At 51.8% G+C, this 23743-nt stretch overlaps 7 protein-coding genes across 7 annotated transcripts; 4 read left to right on the top strand and 3 right to left on the bottom strand.

Moving 5' to 3' along the window:
- Positions 1-243: 243 nt before the first annotated feature.
- On the top strand, positions 244-4379 carry GT037_006961 (glycosyltransferase family 39 protein; the record flags this gene model as incomplete). The annotated part of the gene is made up of 7 exons (XM_038932008.1): positions 244-306; positions 354-379; positions 431-788; positions 840-1277; positions 1906-2187; positions 2238-3870; positions 3964-4379. The coding sequence occupies 7 exons, from the start codon at positions 244-246 to the stop codon at positions 4377-4379; spliced, it is 3216 nt and encodes a 1071-aa protein (XP_038785480.1).
- A 631-nt stretch (positions 4380-5010) lies between these two features.
- GT037_006960 (uncharacterized protein) lies at positions 5011-9035 on the bottom strand (the record flags this gene model as incomplete). Its single annotated transcript, XM_038932007.1, has 5 exons — positions 5011-6768; positions 6836-6972; positions 7614-8020; positions 8069-8584; positions 8899-9035. Coding segments are annotated over 5 exons (2955 nt in total), but the record flags the coding sequence as incomplete, so codon positions are not given.
- Positions 9036-9423: 388 nt separating this feature from the next.
- On the top strand, positions 9424-12778 carry GT037_006959 (amp deaminase; the record flags this gene model as incomplete). Its single annotated transcript, XM_038932006.1, has 4 exons — positions 9424-9433; positions 9489-11017; positions 11063-12183; positions 12241-12778. 4 exons carry the CDS (start codon positions 9424-9426, stop codon positions 12776-12778), a joined length of 3198 nt encoding a protein of 1065 aa, XP_038785478.1.
- A 320-nt stretch (positions 12779-13098) lies between these two features.
- GT037_006958 (uncharacterized protein) lies at positions 13099-13793 on the bottom strand (the record flags this gene model as incomplete). Its single annotated transcript, XM_038932005.1, has 2 exons — positions 13099-13582; positions 13636-13793. The coding sequence occupies 2 exons, from the start codon at positions 13791-13793 to the stop codon at positions 13099-13101; spliced, it is 642 nt and encodes a 213-aa protein (XP_038785477.1).
- A 525-nt stretch (positions 13794-14318) lies between these two features.
- Positions 14319-16621, top strand: GT037_006957 (uncharacterized protein; the record flags this gene model as incomplete). Its single annotated transcript, XM_038932004.1, has 4 exons — positions 14319-14585; positions 14637-15733; positions 15785-16047; positions 16113-16621. 4 exons carry the CDS (start codon positions 14319-14321, stop codon positions 16619-16621), a joined length of 2136 nt encoding a protein of 711 aa, XP_038785476.1.
- Positions 16622-17864: 1243 nt separating this feature from the next.
- GT037_006956 (uncharacterized protein) lies at positions 17865-19464 on the top strand (the record flags this gene model as incomplete). The annotated part of the gene is made up of 2 exons (XM_038932003.1): positions 17865-17938; positions 18099-19464. 2 exons carry the CDS (start codon positions 17865-17867, stop codon positions 19462-19464), a joined length of 1440 nt encoding a protein of 479 aa, XP_038785475.1.
- A 2371-nt stretch (positions 19465-21835) lies between these two features.
- Positions 21836-23685, bottom strand: GT037_006955 (t-complex protein 1 subunit delta; the record flags this gene model as incomplete). The annotated part of the gene is made up of 6 exons (XM_038932002.1): positions 21836-22441; positions 22489-23325; positions 23372-23401; positions 23454-23476; positions 23532-23583; positions 23632-23685. 6 exons carry the CDS (start codon positions 23683-23685, stop codon positions 21836-21838), a joined length of 1602 nt encoding a protein of 533 aa, XP_038785474.1.
- Positions 23686-23743: the final 58 nt, after the last annotated feature.

The raw sequence follows: 23743 nt of genomic DNA, 5'->3' as shown, positions 1-23743 counted from the left end.
TTCTACAATCGCTTTTCATGTAAGTGCATATATTGCAAGACTTGCGCACAGGGGGTGGGCTCGCCTTATGCTCTATACGGTTCTGGGTACTTTCTGCACCTGCCAGCTTACCGTCATCTGTCACTCGCCTACGTCACTTGTCTAACAATCTCAGCTCGACCACTTTTTTGCTTCGAAAGTCTGGCACTATTCAAATTCCACTTCGGCAATTCATCTCAGCTCTTGCGCTCCTTGACGTTCAGCATGGCGGCTATCGCGCCCGTTATCAGCAGCTTTTCGCTCATTTTTGGAGGATGCTGTGCCAATGTAAGTTTGTCAACGGCATTGCGAAAACAACACTAAAAAATACAAAGGTTTACTGCTTGGAAGCGATAGTAAAGTAAATAGGTTCGAGCTGTCGTTGGTAGCATAACCGCTGACAGCACTTCAGACAGGAGCCTGATAGTGGTTTACTCATCACGCTCTTCCAATTTGTGTTTACATGTCTATCAACATTGCATTACCAGTTCGACCCAAACGGTCGCTACTTTTTGAGGAGCTCGCCGGTCCCTTTCCGAAAGTGGTGCGTCAGCGCTGCGTTGTTCTTCACAGTCAACATGTTAAACAACTGGGCGTTTGCTTTCAATATCTCCGTCCCCGTTCACATCATCCTCAGGAGCTTTGGTAGTGTGACTACCATGGCGGCTGGATGGCTTCGTGGCAAGAGATACACTCCTTTACAAGTCTTCTCGGTTGCAATTCTGACGCTAGGCGTCATGGTATCCGCATGGGCAGATGCGCAATCGAAGGTAAGCTTATATGTACCATCAATCATTCGCAGATGCTGATCCTGAATCAAGGGCAAGAATATGGAGGCCTCGAGTTCCGACGGGTCCAACTCGTCGCTTCAAGCTGGTCTCGCCATCCTACTTATTGCTCAACTGCTCTCTGCATGGATGGGAGCCTATGTCGAAGACGTTTATCGCGAGCATGGCAAGGACTGGCAGGCCAATCTCTTCTACTCCCACCTGCTGTCTATTCCGTTTTTCGCGGGATTCACCCCAGTTTTGACCCAACAGTTTAAGCGCCTACAGGCATCGCAGTCATTCGAGGTGCCACCCAAGGTGGCCGAAAGCCTTCCGCCACTCGTCAACAGTATCTTGGCCTCGACATCGCAGCACGTCATCTACCTTACCGCCAATGCCCTGACGCAACTACTTTGCATCACTGGCGTCAACATGCTTAGTGCAAACACATCTGCGGTTACTGTTACGATAGTTTTGAACATCAGAAAACTGGTAAGCTTCTTGCTGAGTATCTGGCTCTTCGGGAACCAGATGAGTGGGTTGATGAAGGTTGGCGCGGCAATGGTGTTTGGTGCGGGCGCTCTGTACGGATGGGAAACGTCGTATCGCATTCCACAACAAAAGAAGCTGGAAGCTGAACAGGGAAGGAAGCGTCAGTGATTGCAGAATGTATGCCACTTGAAGGGACTTGATGACGTGGTATCGACGGCAATCTAGACCTACCCCCGGCGATGTTTTGCCAGGAAGTAGGCGACGGTGGTATCTCGGAACACATCGAGCACATGAAGATCGTTCACATCACCGTGCCAAGAATAGATATCCGAAATCACTTCACCAGAGCTCCATTACCCCTCGCTGGGGGGGCTGTGATCGTGGTGGACCAATGACCGCTAATGCAGGGGCCAAGTGCAAGCGAGAGAGCCTATTAGGGATTGGCTCTTCCGGACCCTGAACTCGCGATTAGGTGTCGTGTCTCTTAGAGTGCAACCCCAACTCTCTTTTCAATTCCATCAAACCCGTTCTTTTCTTTGTGGGAGGTGAGTGCACCTCAACTTGTTCAACCGTGCCGCAGCATTGCAAGCTAACAGCCAGAACAACAGGTAGCTTCATCGAGCTATAGCCCACCATGTCTTCACCTGCTGGTAGCGTCCGCCAGCGCCCAGGCAAGGACAAAAAGCGAGGAGCCTCACCAAACCCAGAAGCTCTCGCCGAAAAGATGTCGGAGAAGGTCGCCAATGTTGTCGAGAAGGCCAAACCATACAAGCCGGCCCAAGTCCAGCAGGGCAAAGAGTGGGATTACAAGCTCGCCATCGCAATAATGACCGTTCTGGCCTTCGTCACGCGCTTCTGGGGGATCAGACATCCCGATCAGGTTGTGTTTGATGAAGTGCACTTTGGAAAGGTGCGTATATCATCCTCAGGCCTCTTATAGGTGGCTAATCGCGCTTGCAGTTCGCTTCGTACTACCTGCAACGAACCTACTTCTTCGATGTCCATCCTCCTCTCGGAAAGCTCCTCTTTGCCCTCGCTGGCTGGCTCGTCGGATACAAGGGTGACTTCCTGTTCGAGAACATTGGCGATTCCTACATCACCAACAAGGTCCCCTACGTCGCATACCGCGCCATGCCCGCCTCGCTCGGTGCTCTTACTGTTCCCATTGTCTTCATGATCATGTGGGAATCCGGCTATTCGCTACCCGCCTGCATCACTGCCGCCGGTCTTATGCTTCTTGACAACGCCCACATTGGTCAGACGCGTCTGATCCTCCTCGATGCTTCGCTCATTTTCTTCATGGCGCTCTCTGTGCTATCTTACATTCGCTTCTACAAAGAGCGACACGTTCCTTTTGGACGGAAATGGTGGAAGTGGCTCCTTCTGACTGGCATCAGCCTGAGCTGTGTCATCTCCATCAAGTACGTTGGTGTCTTCACTTTCTTCTCTATCGGTGTGCCGGTCATGATTGACCTTTGGGACTTGATGGATGTCAACCGACGACAGGGAGCCTTGACTCTGGCCGAGTTTGGCAAACACTTCGCCGCCCGTGCTGTTGGCTTGGTCATCGTTCCCTTCTTCCTATACCTTTTCTGGTTCCAGGTGCATTTCGCCATTCTCACTCGATCTGGACCTGGTGACGACTTCATGACTCCGGAATTCCAGGAAACTCTAAGCGACAATGTAATGAGCCTCCAGTCTGTTGGCATCAACTACTACGATTCCATCACCATTCGCCACAAGGAGACCAAGGTCTATCTTCACAGCCATCCCGACCGCTACCCGCTGCGCTACGACGATGGACGTGTCTCTTCGCAGGGACAGCAGGTTACTGGGTATCCTCACAATGACACCAACAACCACTGGCAGGTCCTTCCTTCAAGGCCTTTGTCAAGTGAAGTCGGTCAACGCGTCAAGGTCGGAGATACCATCCGTCTTCGCCATTTGATCACAGACACCATTCTCCTGACACATGACGTTGCTTCTCCTTACTATCCCACCAACCAAGAGTTCACGACTGTGAACAAGGAAGAAGCAGCTGGCACACGTTACAACGACACTCTCTTCGAGCTGAAGGTCGACAAGGGCAAGGGCGATTTCAAGACCATGTCAACTCATTTCAAGCTAGTTCACGTGCCAACAAAGGTTGCCATGTGGACCCACACTAAGCCTCTCCCTGACTGGGCCTACAAGCAGGCTGAGATCAATGGCAACAAGGCTGTCCAACAATCCAGCAATCTCTGGTATGTGGATGACATTCCATCCCTTCCTGCTGAGGACGAGCGCAACAAGAAGGAGCCCAAGCAGGTCAAGCACTTGAGTTTCCTCCGGAAGTGGGTTGAGCTCCAGCGCGCCATGTTCCACCACAACAACGCCTTGACTAGCTCGCATCCATATGCATCTCAACCCATTTCCTGGCCTTTCCTGCTTCGCGGTGTATCTTTCTGGACCCACAACGATACTCGCCAACAGATTTACTTCCTGGGTAACCCTGTTGGATGGTGGCTTGCTTCCTCGCTCCTTGCTGTCTTTGCTGGCATCATTGGTGCCGATCAACTAGCTCTCCGCCGTGGCATGGATGCCCTTGACGATCGTAAGTTACTGTTACCCTACATTCAACCCAGATTATTCGCTTTCATCTTGGCATTTGTATTTGAAGGGGAGGTTCTAACATTCATGTCTGTAGGCACTCGCTCTCGTCTTTACAACTCCACTGGATTCTTCTTCCTTACCTGGGCTGCCCATTACATTCCCTTTTATATCATGGGTCGTCAGCTCTTCTTGCATCACTACCTCCCTGCACATCTCGCATCTTGTCTAGTCACTGGCGCGCTAGTAGAATTTGTATTCTGCATTGAACCTCAGGATCCCGAGATGCCGGCCTCTGCCAAGGGTCACCGCCGCACTCGCTCACGTCCTGTTCGCGAACGTGTTGCTACTTCCAGCCTGGCGGGCAGCTGGATCGCCTGTGGCGTCATCCTTGCTGCCGTCTTCTGGTGCTTCCTCTTCTTCGCACCGCTCACGTACGGTAGCCCGGGTCTTACTGTTCCTCAAGTTCAGTCAAGGAAGTGGCTCGGCTACGACTTGCACTTTGCTAAATAGATGGAGCACGCGTGGAAGATGCACGTAGGTGTGGGGTTGGAGAACTTTCTATTGGGTTAACTAGGGTAAAATGTTGCACAGCGTGGAGTGCTGGTAGTGCCATTCAGAGGTTTCAGTGTATTTTATAGTGTTTTCTGCCTTTGGACGTGGCTGGGTTGGGGTCATCGCCTTCAAGCACGCGAATATTCTCCTATGTATTAGATATAAAGTAAAGTGGTGAACAATGCATGACATACTCATCACTGTACAACTTTGCAGGCTTCTGACATCATGTTTTAGCACATGTCTACATATCTCCTACGAGAACTGATCGGGGTTTTTGAGCAACAGTGAAGAGAGATCAAGTACTTGGATCTAAGTGAGCCAGCGAGGGACAAGGCTATATCGACATCGTAGCGATCGGCTATGCGTCTTGATGATTTAAACGCCTCCATGCAGCTTCCAAACGCAATCCGTACCAATCTCCACCGTTCGTGTGCCAAAGCAACAACTATCGCCGAGATCCCCATCATCCCATTCATTCACCCGTAGTCTCTTGACTTTCCTTTGTAAAAGCCAGTCATCGTAGCTCTCATTGGCATGATGCTCATCGTCTGGTTTTGCTGGGACAACACGTTCGCTACCATGCTTTTCAAAACTCAAACTCGCCTCGAAAACGCTCAACATCCATGCCTGGACCCACAATATCAGAGAGATCCCTACGGCCCATCTGGCCGAACACTCTTCGTAACGTATCGTACAGGTTTGTGCTTTGGTTTTGGTGAATCATGTTGTCAAGTTGGCTGTCAGAGACACCCTCGCCAACAACTTCCCTAGCTTTCTCCTTACCTTCACGCTCGACGACCTTGTGCATAGCTAGCGCACCGAGCAAGTGCTGTGCGGCTTCAGTGTAGCAGCCAATGTTGATGCATGACACACCTAGGTTGTAGCGTGCGCGGACAAAATTTGGTCGGAGTGCGAGAGCGCGCGAGTAGGCGTCAATGGCCTCTTCGCTGCGGCCTGAATTTGCGAGGGTTGCACCGAGGCGATTCCAGAGAAGATGGACTTGTGATGAAGAGTTTGAGACGCCAGATTCTGTGGACGCAAGAGCGGCACCGAAACAGTCGACTGCTTTGTCATATTCTTCTACGCCATAGAACAGCACACCCAAGCCTACTTGCACGTCGGGATCCATTTGCTCGCCACTTGGCGAAAGTTGCGCGGCTTGAATGAAGAGGTTTGTAACTTTCTCGTGAAGCAGGTGGCGGTCTGTGAAGCCCATTTCGGCATCTGAAGAAAGTGGCTCTTTGATTAGTGACGGGTACTTGGTGGCCAGCCAGCGTTCCAGGGTTCGGTATGCGGTGCTCTCATAGCCTTCGTTCGTGTAGGATACAGCCAGACCCATGAGAGCCTCTAGGTTAGACGGGTCCTGCTTCAAAGCATGTTCCAACGCTCTTATAGCCGGTGTTTCCTTCTCGTTCTGCGCTTGCGACTCGCCCAATCTTACCCAAGCAGCAATGTGATTCGGGTCTTTTTGAACAGCTGCCTCAAAAGCTAGGGCTGCCAGCGAGAGGTTTCCGCCGTCTTCCATGATCTTCACACCTTCCTCAAATGGATTTGTAACGTTCTTGAAGAGGTTCTCCTGCTCAAATAAGTAGTCGCCCATTGCCGGATCGCGGACCGAATGTGTGTTGAGCCCGTCGAAGCCTTCCCATTGGTCCATGTCGCCCATGTGTCCTTCGACGAAGTTCTCCTCGTTGGCAAGTTGCCTAGCGTATTCAGTCTCAGCTTGGATACCCTTCCAAATGGACTCGAAATCGTCGAAATCAACGGCATCTTTCTCTACTGACCTGTCCATTTCGTTGAGCTCTGCCTCCATAGCCTTGTTCGCCTCGGCGTCAAGGGCACTCAGGTCCTGCTGATCTGTTTGCTCAAGCTGTGCGAACTGAGCCTCCCAGTCCTGATCGTCGAGCTCCACCATGCGCCCCTTGCCTTTGCCTTCCTGCATGGGCTGTTGGAAGTTCTGTGGTGCGTATGGCTGCTGCATCATGCCCATACCGCCCATTCCCATGCCCATATTGCCCATGCCCATGCCCATTCCGTACATAGGCCGCTGGTATCCTGTCATCGAAGGCTGAGAGGCGGTAGTTGGGCTCGCCGTTCGCGCGGCTGGATTCATCTGCTGAAACTTTGCGAATTCAGCAGGATTAAATCCTGCTGGTCTTTCTTGCATGGCCGGTCCTCCCATCTGTGGCGCTTGCATGCCTGGGTCGAACTCTGCTGCCCATGCTGGTGATCCGCTGTGCTGTGTCCGCTCCAGCTCTCTCCGCATCTGCTCCATAGCGAATGGAGACGCGGGACCGGGTCCCTGTGGGAGTTGGACATTCTGGTTCATGAACTCGTTCATCATCTACGCAGCGCACGATTAGCCATGTTTCTCACTTGCCCACAATCGCCGGCTGCTGTTCCCAACTTACGCCATCTGAAGGACCGCCCATTTGCTGGCTTCGCATGCCCTCCTGCATCCCTCCAGGCCCCCGCCCGACCAGGCGGTCTCTCTGTAGCGACTTGTCATCCTGCACGTGTTTGGTGAACTGGCTGAGCGGGTTCGCGCCTGTGGAGCATTCTGCGCCACCGAGAAAAGACATGGCAAGAGATAACTATTTAGAAGATGGTGAAGCGATTGCTATGACGCGAACGACGGGGACAAGAAAGTATGTACAAGTCGGGGTCGAGTAAGTGCTAGAGGCGCGTCGGCCGGTTTAATTGATCAGCATGTGGAGAAGGTACGCGGGGCGGCCGAGGTCGCTGAGCCGCCACACAGAGCGGGTGAATCTGCCCTTGAATGGAACAGCACAGCTTTGCGCCAACACATAGTAGTAGATCTCGCCATACCAAGTATCTTCACAACATGGACTGATAGTGTACATTGGCAAAGTTTTGTTAGGTCAGCATGCCTCTTGTAGACCTTGATCCCCTACCATGCACAAAGAGAGATGGGAATATAACAACGCCAGACGCTCATCCACTATGATACAAAAGTCATGTCTATCAACACATTATGCAGCCAATGGGCTACATGTCCCGGTCGTGCAATCGTGCAGAAATACCAACCATTTCCGCCGTAGATGCATCGTTGTAGAAACGGGGTAGGCGACCTTCTCCTTGCATGTTCTCACAGTTCTGGGCCTCTTTTTATCATCGTCCCTTACTCCTGGGTAGAGTCGGAACGCTTGCTGCGCTGTTGTTCCGTACCAGATTTGCTGAAGTCAACGCGGAGTTGCCTGCCGTAGATGGTCTTCTCCTTCAGAACCTCCCTGGCCTTGGTGGCGCTAGCAACATCGATGAAGTCTGCGTGAGCAAAGCCTCTGGGCTGGCCGGTCCTCCTGTCAATGGCCACACGGACATCCATGACGTTGCGAACATCGCGGAAGAGGTCGTTGAGGTCCTTGTCTGACATCTCGAAAGACATGTTGCCAATGAACAGCGTCTTGGAAGGAGGGTTGGCTTCGAATTTGTTTGTGATCGTGTTGCGGGTTCTGGAGTTGGGCTTGGGTTGGTGGAACTGGACGACGAGGTTGCGGCCTTCGAAGACCTGCATGTCGAGGTTGTCAAGGGCAGCTTGCGCATCCGAGACGTTCTTGAATTCGACATATCCGAAGCTGCGTGAGAGTTAGCATGTGTGCGCAAAGACTAGCTGACCAACATACCCTCTGCTTAGGCCTCGGTTGTCGTAGACAATCCTGGTGCTCTCAACATCGCCAAACTTGGAAAAGACGCGCTTCAGTTGCTCTGCAGTGACTTCGTAGTACAGGTTGCCAATGTATAGCATGTTGTTGGGGGGATTAGTCCGTGACTTCTTAAACGTCTTGCCTTTGTCTGCGTGTTCAACGGCAGCATCTAGCGCTTCGGCACCAACGGTAGCAGAGGCGTCGGTGGGCTCGGCTTGCACTTCTTGCTGAGCCGGTGTCAAGTTCTCCTCGACGGGTGCCTCAGCGGCTGTCTGCGCAAAGTTCTCTGGGGTGTCGGCGGCAGCAGCCTCAGCCTGCTCTGTCTTTGCAGCTTCATCGCTAGCGAATCGTCTCTGGAAAGATGATATTGACCATTGCTGTTGTCTTAGACGGAAGGCAGAGGGTGTGGCGGTGTTGATGGATCGGGGCTTCGCAAGGAACGCCTTGGAAGGCGACGCAGTGATGGCGCGGACGGCAGTACGGCGAAGAAGAAACCTGCATTGATAGGTTAATGCCACCACTCCAATTGCAAACGGGATCGAGTCTTACATTATGGGCGATGTGAGGGACGTTGGCTAGTTTGACCTTCTTGCTAAAAGTCGGAATACGGTAAATTTTTGGGCATGGATCATAGATTCGCGCTAAGCATCCAGCACGTGAGCGGCGTTCACTCAAGCGTCTGCGACATGAATGATGGCATTTCTTGATGACGTATTGCATGGGATAAGACTATCATCAATGTCGTTTCCTCTTCTATCCGCCGAAAAGCGGCACTATTGCTATCTCCAATGACACAGTACTCCCCTCACATGTGGCAGAGATAACTTTGTGGGGTATGGTCCAATTGGCAGGAGGGGCAGCTTCCACACGTAAACGAGTGCAGATGGTTCCAACCAAATACTCGCTCCGATCCGGCGTCTGAGCCTGTCCCCTCGGGTACCTTTATCTTGGTTTGCAGAGCGCATTCATGAGGACAACATTTCAGAATGCCATGTAGGTGGCATTGCAGGCTATACATGTCTGTCTCGGCAACAATGGCTTGACCCTGCCGATAGCATCACAAGCCGAGGATGGAGGGGCCGACTAAGCCTAGTAAACTTCCCAAATGAAACATGAATGCTTATAGCCTCCATGTCTTGTTCGCCATAGGTTGTGTCCTTGTACTAGAAGAGTCTGCAGAATGAGCATGCCATGGAGTCATCGAATCCATAATTTACAAGATGGCACGGGGCCAGGCGACAGGCCGGCGGTCTCCGAGGCGCGTTCCTGGCGAGGCTCGTTTCTAAAGTTTGTGTTCGCTCCAGCAACCGCAACTACCACCTCTCCACGGCACCATGTTGAAAGGTAGTACATCCCAATCCCTCGATACGAGACAAGCAGAGACTGATTTGGAGACCAGGAGCCTTTTCTGCCGATGCAGATGCGTCTCCGGACTTTGGCCCTGCCCACGATGACCAGATCCCCTCCTCTGAAGAAGAAGAACTGAGCCATGACTTGTCTGAAACCGAGGCTGGCGGTAGCGGGCGCACACGACTGAACAACGGTGCGACTGCAATGGCGCAGGACAACGCCGGCACCAGCGATGAGGAAGAGGACGACAATGGCATGCTGCCCCGCGACAAGCAACGACGAACTGCCTTCTATGACTATACTGCAGAGAAACAGATGAGCCACACTGAAGCCAAGCAATTCTACCAACGGCATCAGCTAGAGACGCAGTATGGAGGCTCACAAGCAGGAGAGGCATACAGCCCTGCTATGCGCGCAAAGACATTTCCCACCAATTTTGGCACCACAGACAATGTAGACTTCCAAGGCAAGGCAGAGAGCATTCGCTCTAGGAAGAGCAACGTCACGCTTGCGAATCAAGGGCATCGGTCCAACCTACCTATCGGCTTGTCACACACAGAGCAGTCACAGGATCCACGTCGACACATGACTCAACATGGAGCCAACACTGCAGGTACTGGCAATGACGGCGACGCCTTTCTTCAAGCTGATCAACAAGCCCGATCCCATGCGCAACACCCCGGTCTCCCACACGAAGACAAACCGCTTTTGGCTGAGGAAGGTATCCACGGTGCGGGCGCAGGTATAGGTGTTGGCACAGGAGCAGGAGGCTTCGCCATGAATGATTCCAGTATCACCACTGAGCTTAGCTCAATCTATACGAATATCCAGAAAGTGCTAGATCTTCGTCACAAGTACATTCGCTTGTCTCTACAGCGCAACTTCGATAACCCCAAAGATGACCCCGCTTGGCGCATCTACCCCACTCCTCCTGAACCAGTATGGAACGACTCGTCTAAAGAGCGTCGCAATGCGGGCAGCAGCTTGCAGAACAGCGGGATTCTAGAGCCCAATGAAGCCCCAAAGCCCCCTCGCAAAATGGGAACCAATATTGGTGAAGACTTTCATCTGGAAGACTGCCTTCCAGTGCCAGGCCCTGGAGAGATGTCGTTCCGCCTGGACGAGAGCGGTGTCTATCAGGTGTATGAGACAGCCAAATCTGCTGAGCTCGACACGCCTATCGTAGCAATTCCTACATTGCGCGAATTTTACATCGATCTCGACGCCATTCTTGATATATCCTCCGATGGACCGAGTAAAAGCTTTGCTTTCCGTCGTCTCCAATATCTTGAGGGCAAATTCAACCTTTACTACCTGTTGAATGAATATCAGGAAACGGCCGACACTAAAAAAGTGCCGCACAGGGACTTCTACAACGTCCGAAAGGTAGATACACACGTTCACCACTCAGCATGCATGAATCAAAAGCACTTGTTGCGCTTCATCAAGTCTAAGATGAAGAAGTCTCCGGATGAAGTGGTACTGTTCCGTGATGGCAAACATCTTACGTTAAGGGAAGTGTTTGAGTCAATCAATTTGACCGCGTATGATCTGAGTATCGATACTCTAGATATGCATGTAAGTACAGACATTCCACGTTGCGACAATCTGCTGACTCTGTAGGCTCACACGGATTCGTTTCATCGTTTCGACAAGTTCAACTTGAAGTATAACCCGATTGGTGAATCACGTCTCCGAACCATTTTCTTGAAGACAGACAACTTTGTCAAGGGTCGATACCTGGCTGAAATCACCAAAGAAGTCATATCGGATCTCGAAGCGAGCAAGTACCAATTTGTCGAATGGCGCATTTCCATCTACGGTAGAGATATCGAAGAGTGGGATAAGCTTGCGGCTTGGGTCATTGACAATAAGCTGTTCTCGCCCAATGTACGATGGCTGATCCAAGTACCCCGTTTGTTCGATGTGTACAAGGCTACTGGCCTCATGGACAACTTCCAGCAAGTTATCGTAAATGTGTTCCAGCCTTTGTTCGAGGTCACCAAAGATCCGTCAAGTCACCCTAAGCTTCACGTTTTCCTGCAAAGGGTCATTGGGTTCGATAGCGTCGACGATGAGAGCAAAGTTGAGCGACGTGTGTACAGAAAGTTTCCGTTCCCAAACGAGTGGTCTACAAAGCAGAACCCGCCATACAGCTACTGGATGTACTACCTCTTCGCTAACATGTCGTCGCTCAACGTCTGGAGGAAGCAGCGCGGCTTCAACACTTTCCTTTTGCGCCCACACTGTGGAGAGGCTGGCGACACGGATCATTTGGCTGCCGCTGTACTATGCTGTCACAGCATCAGCCACGGCCTCTTGCTCCGTAAAGTGCCGCTTCTCCAGTACATTTTCTATCTTGAGCAAATTGGTGTCGCCATGTCGCCTCTTAGCAATAACGCGCTGTTCTTGGCATACGAACGCAATCCGTTCTTGAGCTACTTTCGCCGGGGTCTCAACGTCTCGCTATCGACAGACGATCCTCTGCAGTTCGCTTTTACTAAAGAGCCCCTCATTGAGGAATACTCGGTCGCGGCGCAAATCTACAAACTGAGTGCTGTGGATATGTGTGAGCTAGCCAAACATTCTGTGGAACAGAGCGGCTTTGAGCATGTTGTTAAGCAAAAGTGGTTGGGTAAGAACTACCATCTTCCTGGCGTCGCTGGCAATGACATGGCGAGATCCAATGTCCCTAGCATTCGCGAGGCATTCCGGCACGAAACACTTATGGGTGAACTAGCCATGTAAGTTTGTCAAGTAGAGGATGTAGTTGGATGGGTTTGCATACTGACAGCGGATAGGATCGATCGCTATACACGCGCCGCACAATCTGGCAGCCACGATCTCACGAGTTCTAACCTACAATCCGAAGTACCTCAAACACCAAAGTCGCTCCAAGGAACGCACCCCACCTCTCCCACGCATGCTTCTGCAGGCGGCAACCATATGTTTTCCAAACTACCTCCTGCTCAAGTTGCCCGCCTTAAGCCTTCGACCTCGACAACCGACATGAGTAGTTTGCATGGCCAACCAGCCTCGCCTTCGGGCACTAAAGATGGTGGCAGCTCCAGCATAACTGTCAACCCCAGCACTCTCTCAGTCGCTCAGCCGACAGAAGCATACGAGGAGCCTGACCAGGGTCTGACGCGCTCAACGAGCACTGTCACGCTAGACGGAGAACCTAGATTGTTCCCTGGTATCGTCAGCAGTAGGAGTAGGAGACGGAGCACCAGGAATAGTCAGGCTGAAGACGGAGATATGACAAGTTCGCGCTCGAGGCTCCGAGCGGGAGATGCGGAGAGCGTCATGGAGGAGAGGGACACTGATGATGAGGATTAGAAACGTTTCTGGTTTGCTGGGCGCTGTGTATGTTTAATGATAGAATGAGGACTACGAATTGTACATGGTCTTATTAATGACCCGGAAATCTAGTCTGTATTATGATGCTCATGATCGTTGCTATATACACAGGGCGAAAGTAGAATGGCTGACATGCTCGTTAGAGCGAAGCCCGAGGACCGTCGATAAGAAAAACAATTATGACGCTCCATAGTCTCACAAGATACAGCTGGGAGTAACACATGAACGCCCGCTTTGCTCCAGCAAACAATCCAAAAAACCCCCCCGAATCACTAAAAATCAACCTCCTCTTGTGACACTCACGAGTTGATATTACGCGAGTAACAGTCCAAACACCAAGCATCCCCCTCTTCCCCAACCTCTACTATGCACTTCTTACAGATGGCCTTGCTGCACCCTACACATTGCCTCGCACAGATAAAGCACGTCCGCCCTTCGCACCTCCTGCAGTCGAGGTAATTCTCCAAGTCCTTTCGTCGCTTAGGCGCTTTGTTGCAGGCGTGACAGGATCGCAAGTCGGAAATGGCATGTGATTGGCTTTGGCATGTCGGCGGAAGATCAAAGTCAACGTCCATCAGATGTGATGTCGACTTGACGAGAGGCGCTTTTGGACTGAGGCGTTTCAACTGCTTAACTGGCCGTCGTTCTGATGTGTATTCGTGTTGTTTTGATGGGAAGAGGGAGCAGGGTAGGTTGCTGTTGCTGTCGAAAGGCGGGGTACTGTGGAGATGTAGGCGGTTGGAGTCGCGACTGGGTGACGGCCGATGTTGGCGTGTTATGTTTCTGAAAATGCTGTTAGTTTTGGAGTTTGATTTTGACAAAGCATGAATACTCACTGTTGTGGTCCATCATCGGCGGCCATCCTCTTTCTCTTGCCCAAGCCGGCGGCATGTTGTTGGTGAGCCATGGCATGCCAGTAATTTGGCGAGTCGTCGTCGTATTTTCGCTCGTGTGGTGTGTTAGGACCGAAAAGGTCAGAGGTGATGTAGACCATGGCGGCGGGTTGCGGTGAGAGTCACGGCGGAGCGGAGAAGCTGTTGTCGGGCTCGACGGCGGCGGCGGCGATGGCGTCAATACAGGAAAGGAAACACCAGGCAAAAACAAGACGGGGGCTCTCGAAGACGGCGGGGCCAAGGTGAGCAGACAAGAAGGGAGCGGACAGAGCGATGGACGGCGAGGAGGGTCACCAGGACGGACTGGAGGGCGATGGGATGTTGTCGGCGGCCTTGATTGATGCTCGGCCATGTACCTGACTAGCGCAAGCCACCTGAGCAGGCAGCCAACAGCCAGCGAGTGGGCCCCCACAACACGCTTCACGTGTCGCCAAGCAAAAGGTCGCGACTCACTAACGCGCGACGGCGCAGGGACAGGGTGAAGCATCGACGACGGCGTAGACAGATACCACCCCAACCCTTAGATTGTGTCATGCTTGCCACTCGTGCGTGATCTGGGATGAATACATCATCTCCACAATACACTTACCCCACATTCTCGCATCCTACCCTGCGAGCCGTGAGCCATGGATAGCGTCAATGTCTCCGACTTGGTCGCGCGACTCGGCGCGGAGGAGGAGTCGGTGCGCAAGATGGCTGTCTTCAAGCTGCAGAGTGCCATTGGCGACCCCTCGTTTGCCGACGTCTTCATATACGAAGGCGGTCTGCCCAAACTCAGATTCCTGGCCCTGCATTCCACAGGCAATACACTGGCATACTGCCTCACCTCTCTAGCACGCCTGCTGGAGCTGGACAAGGGATGGGACCATGTTACGGATGATTTGGTCGCGAGAGTGAGTAGACCAGAGAGGAACCATCAACAATACCTGACAGTTGTGCAACAGATAGTCGACCTTGTAGTCGCCCAACCTCTCGTCAACGTCAATCGTGGTGCCATGTCAGTCCTCGCAGCTATCGTTGGCCATCCCTCTCATCGCAACTCTCAGGAAGGAACCACTGGCTTCCAGCGCCTGAAGCCTGCCGTCGATACTCAGCCCGAGTTTCTACCTTCTCTCGTCGAAAAGATTACCTCAGCCGACCACGCGCTATGTGCCAACTCGCTGCAGCTTATCAACGCCCTCATGCGAGATGCCATCGCGAACGACGCGGCTTTTGAGTGGCCCAAGTTCATAAAGCAGCTGCAGGAGCTGGGTGTCATCAAGAGCGTATATGGACTCATGCAGAGCTCCGCGATACACGATCTGACCCATCCATTGCTCGACTTCCAGTCGTTGACCAAGATACTGTTGCGAAACTGGAGGGAAGAAAAGGTCGATTTGGAGAATCCTGATCACAGAAGGGCTATCCGGGGGCTACATACAGCGAGCAAGCCAGAGAAGCCAGATTCGGACTCCAAGGGAAGCAAGAAACAAAATCCAGACAAATGGAAACGTCTGGGCTTCAAGACTGAATCGCCTGCGTGGGAGTTTGATGAGACTGGCTTCCTAGGCCTCATGGATATTACCGACTTCGTCTACAAGAACGAAGACGGATTCCAGAAGCTCTTACTGGAGCAGTCGGCAGAACCACCCGAGCAGAGGTGTCCAATTGCGCGTGCAAGTTTGTCTGTCACTCAGACTCTGTACGAGCATTTCGAAGTAGACAAGCCTGATGACTTTGACTCTCTTAGACATACGGACTCGCGAGCCAACTTTGACCGCGCGTTCAAACCCCTCTTGCTCCACTGGTCTAGATTGCACACGAGTGGGTTAAATGCTTTCATCAGACTGTGGAAAGCCGCTGGCGCACAGACGGACGACTTTGAGAAGATTGAAGAGCTTATCCGCATCTTGATCGAGCAGGTAGTGGGTCAGGCGCCACGCACCAAGGACGTCAAAGACGTGGAGGAGGATCTGGCTGAATTCGAACTCAAGCGCCTGAGAGAGCTCCAGATGGAAGTACTGGAGCTGACGTATGAGGATGCGTGGGGCCATCATCTGCGGTATGCTACATGTTTTCACATGATTCGCACCCAGCTAACAACAGTCCACAGTCAAGTCCGTGACGAACTCAACCATGAGGCTCTACAGTTCGTAAAGGAGCAGCGTATAAGATGTCTGCTACAGGGGGCGTGGTTCCCTATGGGTATGGATTACGGCACAAGTGCAGGTCCAGTAACCGGCAAGACCCTGAATCGTTCTGTGCCCTCAGCATGGCGCTTTGTCCGATTGTCACATAACCGGCGATATCTGCACTATGCTGATTTTGACGAAAAGACGGCGACTGAGCCGAGATTAGACACACTGCAGGAGAAGAGTAAGTGTAACGCATCCACGCGTCCCCTATGGTTTGCGCTACTGCCATGGCTGACACATGTATAGTTGATCTATCAATCGTCTCTTCGGTCGTGAGCAATGTCTCGGCTTCGGCTCCGTCGACCTCATCATCTGACAGTACAGTCAGAACCCTGCCAGGCCACGAGCGAGCTTCTACGTCGACCAAGATCACGATCCACGGCTACCTGCCGCCGTCCAATCACTCGCGGCAGGCTTCCAGCGGCTCAGGCGCAGGGCGGAAAGAATCTGTCCTGCTGCATCTGCATCCTCAGAGCCACACCCTTGCTTCCGAGTGGCTTGATGGATTGCTGATGCTGTTAAACCAACAGCCCATAACCGCCGATACCAATAAGTTGGCGACCTTCATAGGCGGCTACGGGTTGAAGATCCGTCTGCTCAACGTTCGATACGAAGACGTTGGGCTGGAGGAGCCAGTACTCCCCAGCCGTGAGGGACTGGATGACGAATACTACTGTACGTGCGCTTTTAACAAAACGTGGCACGGACTCAATACTGACTTGCACGCCAACGCAGACGACATTGCGGGTGCCTGAAGATCTAGAAGATGCTTGTTTGTGAACAGGACTCTTTGACAACAAACATCGATCTCCTGCAGGACTTGGTGAAATTAATGGATCCGCCAATATCCAAGCGACAGGTTGTTGGGAAGCCTAAGTAGACGCTTCCGAAAGCCTAAACTTTCTCGATGCGGGACTAGACGATGGCGGGGTCTACCACGATCGCCATGTCTCCGGAAGACGTCTGTCAGCCTTTAAACTGGCAATCAGGTACCGCACCGATATCTGGGGAATTATATTAGAGACATCGCAGGGGCAGTGACGTTTGTGTTGGAGCTGGAGCTGGAGCTGGATGCGCTTCTCTTGAGATACCCTTGCTTGTGCTTGTGCAATAAATTGCAGTTAGACCAGATTGTATGGAGCGTGCATGCGTGTTGCTCAGCTTGTCGACGTTACACGGCGCATGCTCGATGTTGTGCAAGGCGTCTGGTTGTCCACGGTGATCTGTGCGATATTAACCCCGTGACACGTTGGCTGAGGTGTTGATCCGGCGACTTGGTCGGCACGCGATAGGGCAATGGGGCAATAACGCAATAATGCAATATTCCAGAAGCAAGCATGTTGATGACGAGGCTAAACAAGGTACAGTTGAGAGAGCATGTATCGACACCACCAGCCGGGTCGCTCTGGCAGCGGTGTGTCGCACGCTAACTATCGTGGCCCCGCTGACGGTGTGTACCTGGCGGCCGCGGGCCTGAAACAGCGGATGGGCAAGGTGGAGAGAAGCGGGGAGGAGGCATGCCTGTCCAACCTGACTCAACCAACGAACGCACACACCCAGGCCTGCTCTCGGATACTTCAGCCACGGCTCTACTACAGGGCCTAGGTGTGAGGTGGAGAGCAGGAGTGCGTTTTTGGCGGCGCGTTAGCCTGCAGCTGTAGCATCCCGCGACACGAATATGCAGCCGCCCCAAGTGCGAGCGACAGTCGTACGGTGCTAAGCCCACAGATTGTTTCTGTCTCCCCAGCAGGCGTTCTGTTGGCCTTCATATAATTCCTTCTTCTTCGGACTTTCGCTTGCTGCTGTTCGGATCGCTCTCCGGTCGATCATCGAGAAGAAAGTATAGCATTGCTCAACCAGCCTTCACGAGACGTGCCCGACGCACAGCTTGGCCACAGCGTCAGGGCCGCCTTTCGCAGTATCGATCGAGCAGACAACCGCACATGTGCCTGAATCCAACGTTACGCCTTCGCCGACGTCGAGTTCCGAGCCGAAGCCATGAAGAGCAAGGTCAAAGGCACTATTCTGCCTTTACAACAGGCGGAATTCGACGCCCTGCCGTATTCAGTCCAGTAAGTAAATTCCAAGCCTCTGATTTGTTGAGGCGTGTGATAAGGGCGCGTTATGCACGCGCATATACCGAATCCCCCACCATGACTTTTGTGTACCTTGCAGTAGATGAAGGGTTTGTCAATTATGCCATGATGCCAATGCTAATCCGTGCCGCTACAGGAGAAAGTACTTTTCATCCCTGGAGCGTTTGCAGATCCGACAACAGGCCTCCGACGAGCCTACATCAGGCCGCTCATCCCAAGCCAGCACCTCATCCAAATCCCACCGGCCTTCTCTATCACTCGGCACCGGACGACGCAGACGTAAATCCGAAAAGGCCGTGCAATCTCACGACATCTCCCAAGTCGAGCTGGACTTTTTCCTTTCTTTGCCTGAAAAGGTACGCAAGCAACATTTTTCCCGCGAAGAGCAGGCACTCCTCCAACAAAGGCACCAACAGGCCTTGCTTCCCGACGACCAAGACATCGAGTGGGCACAACAACGCTTCAACGACTTTCATTTCGACTTTCCCAGCCCTCCGGTCGACCTTCCTGAACGTGGACGCTCACGACGACGTTCTTCATCGGCCTCTTCGACTGTCAGCCCTTCCCGCCCTTCTTTCGGGCCGTCTGCTACACTTGACACGAGCAAGGACCGAAACAGGCATTTACTATATCTCGACACCATGGCCACGCCGATGTTTACGCGAAGAGAGATGCCGATAGATAACATGAGACGAACAATGTCACTTACCTCCCACCCCGTCCGCCACGGATCCTCATACATGTCGGACCCTCCCTTCTTCAATGCTAGGCCAAGAGGTCTTCACCAACGTGCGCACTCCTCTTCGCTCGCAAGTCACACGTTACCATCCATGCCTTCACCCCTTGTTGTCGATACCGAAGCGACCCATTACCAAGATCCAGAGGCGAGAAAGAAGTTGCGCATGTACCTTGCATCACCCCAAAAGTTTGATGAAGCGATTGAGTTCGGTTTCCCATCTTCGGCAGGAAATGACTCTGCTACACCGCACTTTCAGCTACCCCAGATCGACAACCATGCCCGTAAGTTCAGTCGAGACATGCAGACCTTCCTCAGAGACGGGCAGTTGTCCTTTTTCGAAGACAATGAAAACCAAGGACTGGAGTCTGACGCTGGCTCAGTAGCCGACATGGACTCACCCGCTACGCCTTCTAGCACCGGATTGTCATTCCGTATGCATTCTCGCCAGATCTCGCATCGCAAATTCTCAGTTGAATCGCCCGCTCCTTCGCCTGTTCACTCCGCCAACGGGCAGTTCAACCGAGAGATGACACTCCGTATGACTTTGACCCGGCCCGATTTACGAGCTGACGAAGATCAACTGTATGGTTGGCAAAGCTCGAGCCCGAAAGCTCCGAAAGACGACCCATTGGCACTCGAAGATCTGGTCTTTACCGACGATATGACAGGTACCAAAGGCGCATTCTACGTCAAGCCCAAACCACGCGGAAACCTCGTCAGCCGTCTATTGAAGCGTGCCAGCCTCAAAGCAACAAGTCGCTGACCTACACTTTGACTTACATTTATTGGCCTATTTCTCACATAAACTTTTCCTTGTCTTCCCTAATAAAGACCGAGAGGTCTGCTGCATTTCAGCGAGCGGTCTTCTTTCTTTGTTTAAACTTTTTAGACACTTCACGGGCTTCCAACTGTACGATTATCACGATGCACGAACCGAACGATTCGAACGATTCAGATGCATGAACGAGGCGTTTTCCTTTCATCTCCCACTGCCAGCTTCCCTGCTGGCTTCTACTTAGCTAGCCAAAACCATTACCAAGAATGATACCCATCCGGCAGTAACCAATATCGGTCTGTCGCTTTCACAAAGTCATATTTTCGCTGTCCATGACAACATCAGATCTCCTGTTTGGTTTCTTTCCCATCCACATTCGGCAATTGGAGATTTACCATCTCAAATAGTTTGAGTTTATCGTTTCCACTATCAGACTTTTTCAGAAGGATTGATCGCCAGCAACGATCATGACTAAGTTTTCGCGCCCGGAACTTTACCTATCCGTCTGCAATACCCTCATCTTATCTCTCCACATGTTTCGCCAAAGTTCGACTACCCATATTATCCGTGGTGGAGAGATCTATATCGCATAGATCCTAAGAACATGGGTTGTGTGTGACATTGCTCTTTTCATCCTATAGCGAGGAAAGGATCAACATTACAGTACATGTGCCATTTGCATGCAGCATTCCTTATTTGATGCATTGTATGCGTTCTACTGTGCTAGGAGCAGAGTGTTCCAGTGGCGATGCATTCGGGTTGTAATAACATGATCAGGACTGCCGGTATAACTACGTTTCCCGGACAAGCCACTTTCCTTGGGTCTTTCTCACAAGTCAGTTTCTCAAACACTTTCACAGAAAACTATTTCACCACTGCCTCAAGTCTACATATTCGCCCATCGCCGTCATGATAGGCAAACTAAACAATGACGTCGCGCAGCACAGCAGAGATCATCCGATACCCATCGCTCTCTGAAACACTCGTCAACTTTTATTCTCACCTCAACTCCACCTTTCCTTTCCGGTCAAGCTCCACTTCGACGTCAGGCTGAACTTTTGGGTTCTCGGGTTCCCTTGTCGGTACACGCGAGTGGAACTAGTGAACTAGATGCCGAACAGAACTGCTTCGATCGTATGGTACGCTAAGTTTCAGCTTCCGTCCAGATTTTCGTCCCCAGCAGAACTCTGGTACTCGATCTTGCGTTCGCAGCGCGTATCGCGCGCGGCTTGGTTGCGGCTACAATAGCCTTAGTCATGGTTTGTCGGCTATAGGATGGATGAGGTTTTCCTGACGCCTGGACGCCTGGCTGCCTGGAGATCACTGTTGGTACAAAGTCAAAAGTATAGGATATGGTACTATACGTGGTAGTGCTGTAGATTCAAGGTGATCGACGACAAAAGGAAGGAAAAGGATAAAAAGCTACGACACATGCATATCAATGTTTGCCATGCGAAAATGTTCATGGGAAAGCCGTTAAACAGAGTACGGTGGCTGAAAACAAAGTTTCTTGTGATCAACTGCTTTTTCGCGCCCTTGCTCATGTTAAGTTAATGTGGCAGCACTGTGGCAGGTGCTAGGCTGGGAAGCTGAATAGCTAAGTTGGAGAGGGCTGTTGTACTAGTCATTGGATGTATATGTGGCTTTCGTTGATCCATGTCATGGGTGTAGTGATATCCTTAGCTCATTACCTTGGAGTCTTTGTGTTTAAACATTTAGACTAGCATACTGGTGGTACGATCCGCTAACAGCATGGCCACATGTCAATATTGTGCCAGAATTGAAACGGTTATCATGATGTGGTATTCTGTAGCATCGGATGCACGACAAAGTCGTTAAGCTAGGGTGATTGCATTATCTTGGTCAAGTGCCACACGCATACACTGCGTACGTGTACGGCACAATACAGCCGAGAACACTGCGTATGCTGGGGATCAACCGGGAAGGACTATGCGAGTACGAGACCAGCAATGGGGACAACTATTCGGTACGCGCGCAATTGTCCACGCCCGCGGTTTTCGTTTTTCATGCGAGTCAAGCTAGAAACGTTACTCATCCTAAGCATGCCCACGTTAAGATGAGTCGTCCGGATGCGGTATGTGGAAAAGTAAACACGATTCATGGGTTTTCTCTTTTTGTCAATGTGCAGAAGACAACGTGTCCCGCTACTGCAGTTCCATGCTTCCCACGTGCAGACTTTGATTGCAACATTCATGCGCTAAATGCAATGTGAGTGTTTGCTTTCACATGCATAGTCGGGGCATTTCCCAGAAAGGTATTTGACATGAACAGCTTCGAACTTTTCATTACTGGTGGTATACTGCTTCTTTCGCTGCTATGTTGGGCGTTGTGTTGTTCTTTACCTTGACAGGGCGATGTCGTCGATTCGCAGAATCATCTTGACTGTCTCGGCTGCCAGCTCGATAGCGCTGGTGCTGACTAGCAGTGGCTGCAGTACATTCTCCTCGCTGATGTCGTTCTTGACACCCCCACTCTTAATGCTGATACCTGCATTCTTCTGTTCTTGTGCGTGTCTATGCCTTAGCTCCGTGACAACCTTGATGCTGTTAAGACCGGCGTTCTCAGCCAGCGTTGTTGGGATGACCTCCATGGCGTCGGCGAAAGCTTTCCAGCAGATAGACTCAGTACCAGAAAGCTCGCGAGCCTTGAGGGACAGCTGATGCGCAATCTCAATTTCAGGGGCACCGCCACCCGCAAGTAGAGCCTTCTTCTTAACTAACGAACGAATGGCGCAGTGAGCGTCGTGTAGAGATCGCTCAGTCTCATCCAGGATGAGGTTGTTGGCGCCTCGGCAAACGATAGAGACGGTGTTGGCCGCTGACTTGACACCCGAAACCTTGACATATCGCGCACCTGATGCCTGTACTTCCTCGACAAGGTCTGCTGAACCGAGCTTATCTTCTGTGAAAGAGTCAATGTCGGCGATAGGCTTGCAGCCAGTGCTCTGTTTTGTGTTAGATTTGTTACACACAAAAATCTCATCATACATACCTTGCAGATGAACTCAATCTCGTCACGCTCGATATCCTTGATAACCATGATCTTGAGCTTCGATAGGAAGTGCAGACTGAGGTCGTTGACCGCATCTCGAAGAATGGATTTTTGGATGAAGAGGACATTGCACTTGGCTTTCTGGATCTTCTTGACCATGTTTAGCAAATATGTTCGCTCCTCCTTGAGGATCTTGTCCATTTGCCTGTAGTCGTTGACGACAATCTGGTTCTCCATGTCTGGCTTCGGTGGACTCAACTGGAATTGGATAAGACCTATCCGTGCCTTCTCCTTCAGTGTGGGGCCACCAGCGCTCTTGACTACTGGCTGGTTGAGTACCAGACCATCGATCATCTCGCTGTCCTCAATGGTACCACCCGACTTCTTGATCATCCGAATGTTCTTCAAATCTACGTTGTCTGCAGTCTTGGGATCGATGACTTTAAGCACCGAATCTACAGCCATGATAGGTAGCTTGGGCTCCTGAGCAACGATCTTGGAGGAGAGGGCGGTTGTGGCGGTCTTGAGGAGAGTCTGCCTGTCTGTGAGCGAGATGGGAATGGCCATGTCGGTCAATATCGATATCGCCTCTTGGGCAGCGCGCTGGAATGCCTCTGATATGACTGTAGGGTGGATGCCCTTGCCCAATAACCGTTCAGCGGCGCCCAACAGGCTTCCAGCAATGACGACAACCGACGTTGTACCATCTCCAGCTTCGATGTCTTGTGCGTGTGCGAGGTCGACGAGCATCTTCGCGGAGGGGTGCATAACGCTCATCTGGTTCAACATGGTGGCTCCGTCGTTTGTGATGATGGTCTGTCCTCTGGCGGTTTGGATCTGGACGAGTCAGCTATGGTAGGCGGAGAATTGCGCCTTCTCTTACCATCTTGTCCATGCCCTTTGGTCCCAACGACTACCGAAGCATTAGCATTTGGTTCTTCCCCGCACCTCATGGTGGGACATACAGTTCGGATCGCATCTGCCACAGCTGTACAATAGACGTTAGCGAAACTCTTCCGAACAAGCATAGTCGAGCTGCATACCTCTTGCGGCAATGATGTTGGCGCTGCGAACAGCTCTGGGCTTCTCCTTGTCCTGGCTCCTTGTCAGTCAATGTTTTCATAGCTCAGCATCGCAGCGCACCTTGAAGGCAGTGTTACCGCCACCGGTACCGCCGTTTGCAACTTGAGCAGCCATATTTCGGTATACAGTAAGAACAAAGCTAAAAGAGGGGTATCGTGAAGGTTTGGCGGGG

Source organism: Alternaria burnsii, assembly GCF_013036055.1.
Source record: "Alternaria burnsii strain CBS107.38 chromosome Unknown 731, whole genome shotgun sequence".
Classification (NCBI taxonomy): domain Eukaryota; kingdom Fungi; phylum Ascomycota; class Dothideomycetes; order Pleosporales; family Pleosporaceae; genus Alternaria; species Alternaria burnsii.
Note: the sequence above shows the minus strand (reverse complement) of the source record. Positions and strands in the feature narration are given on the sequence as shown.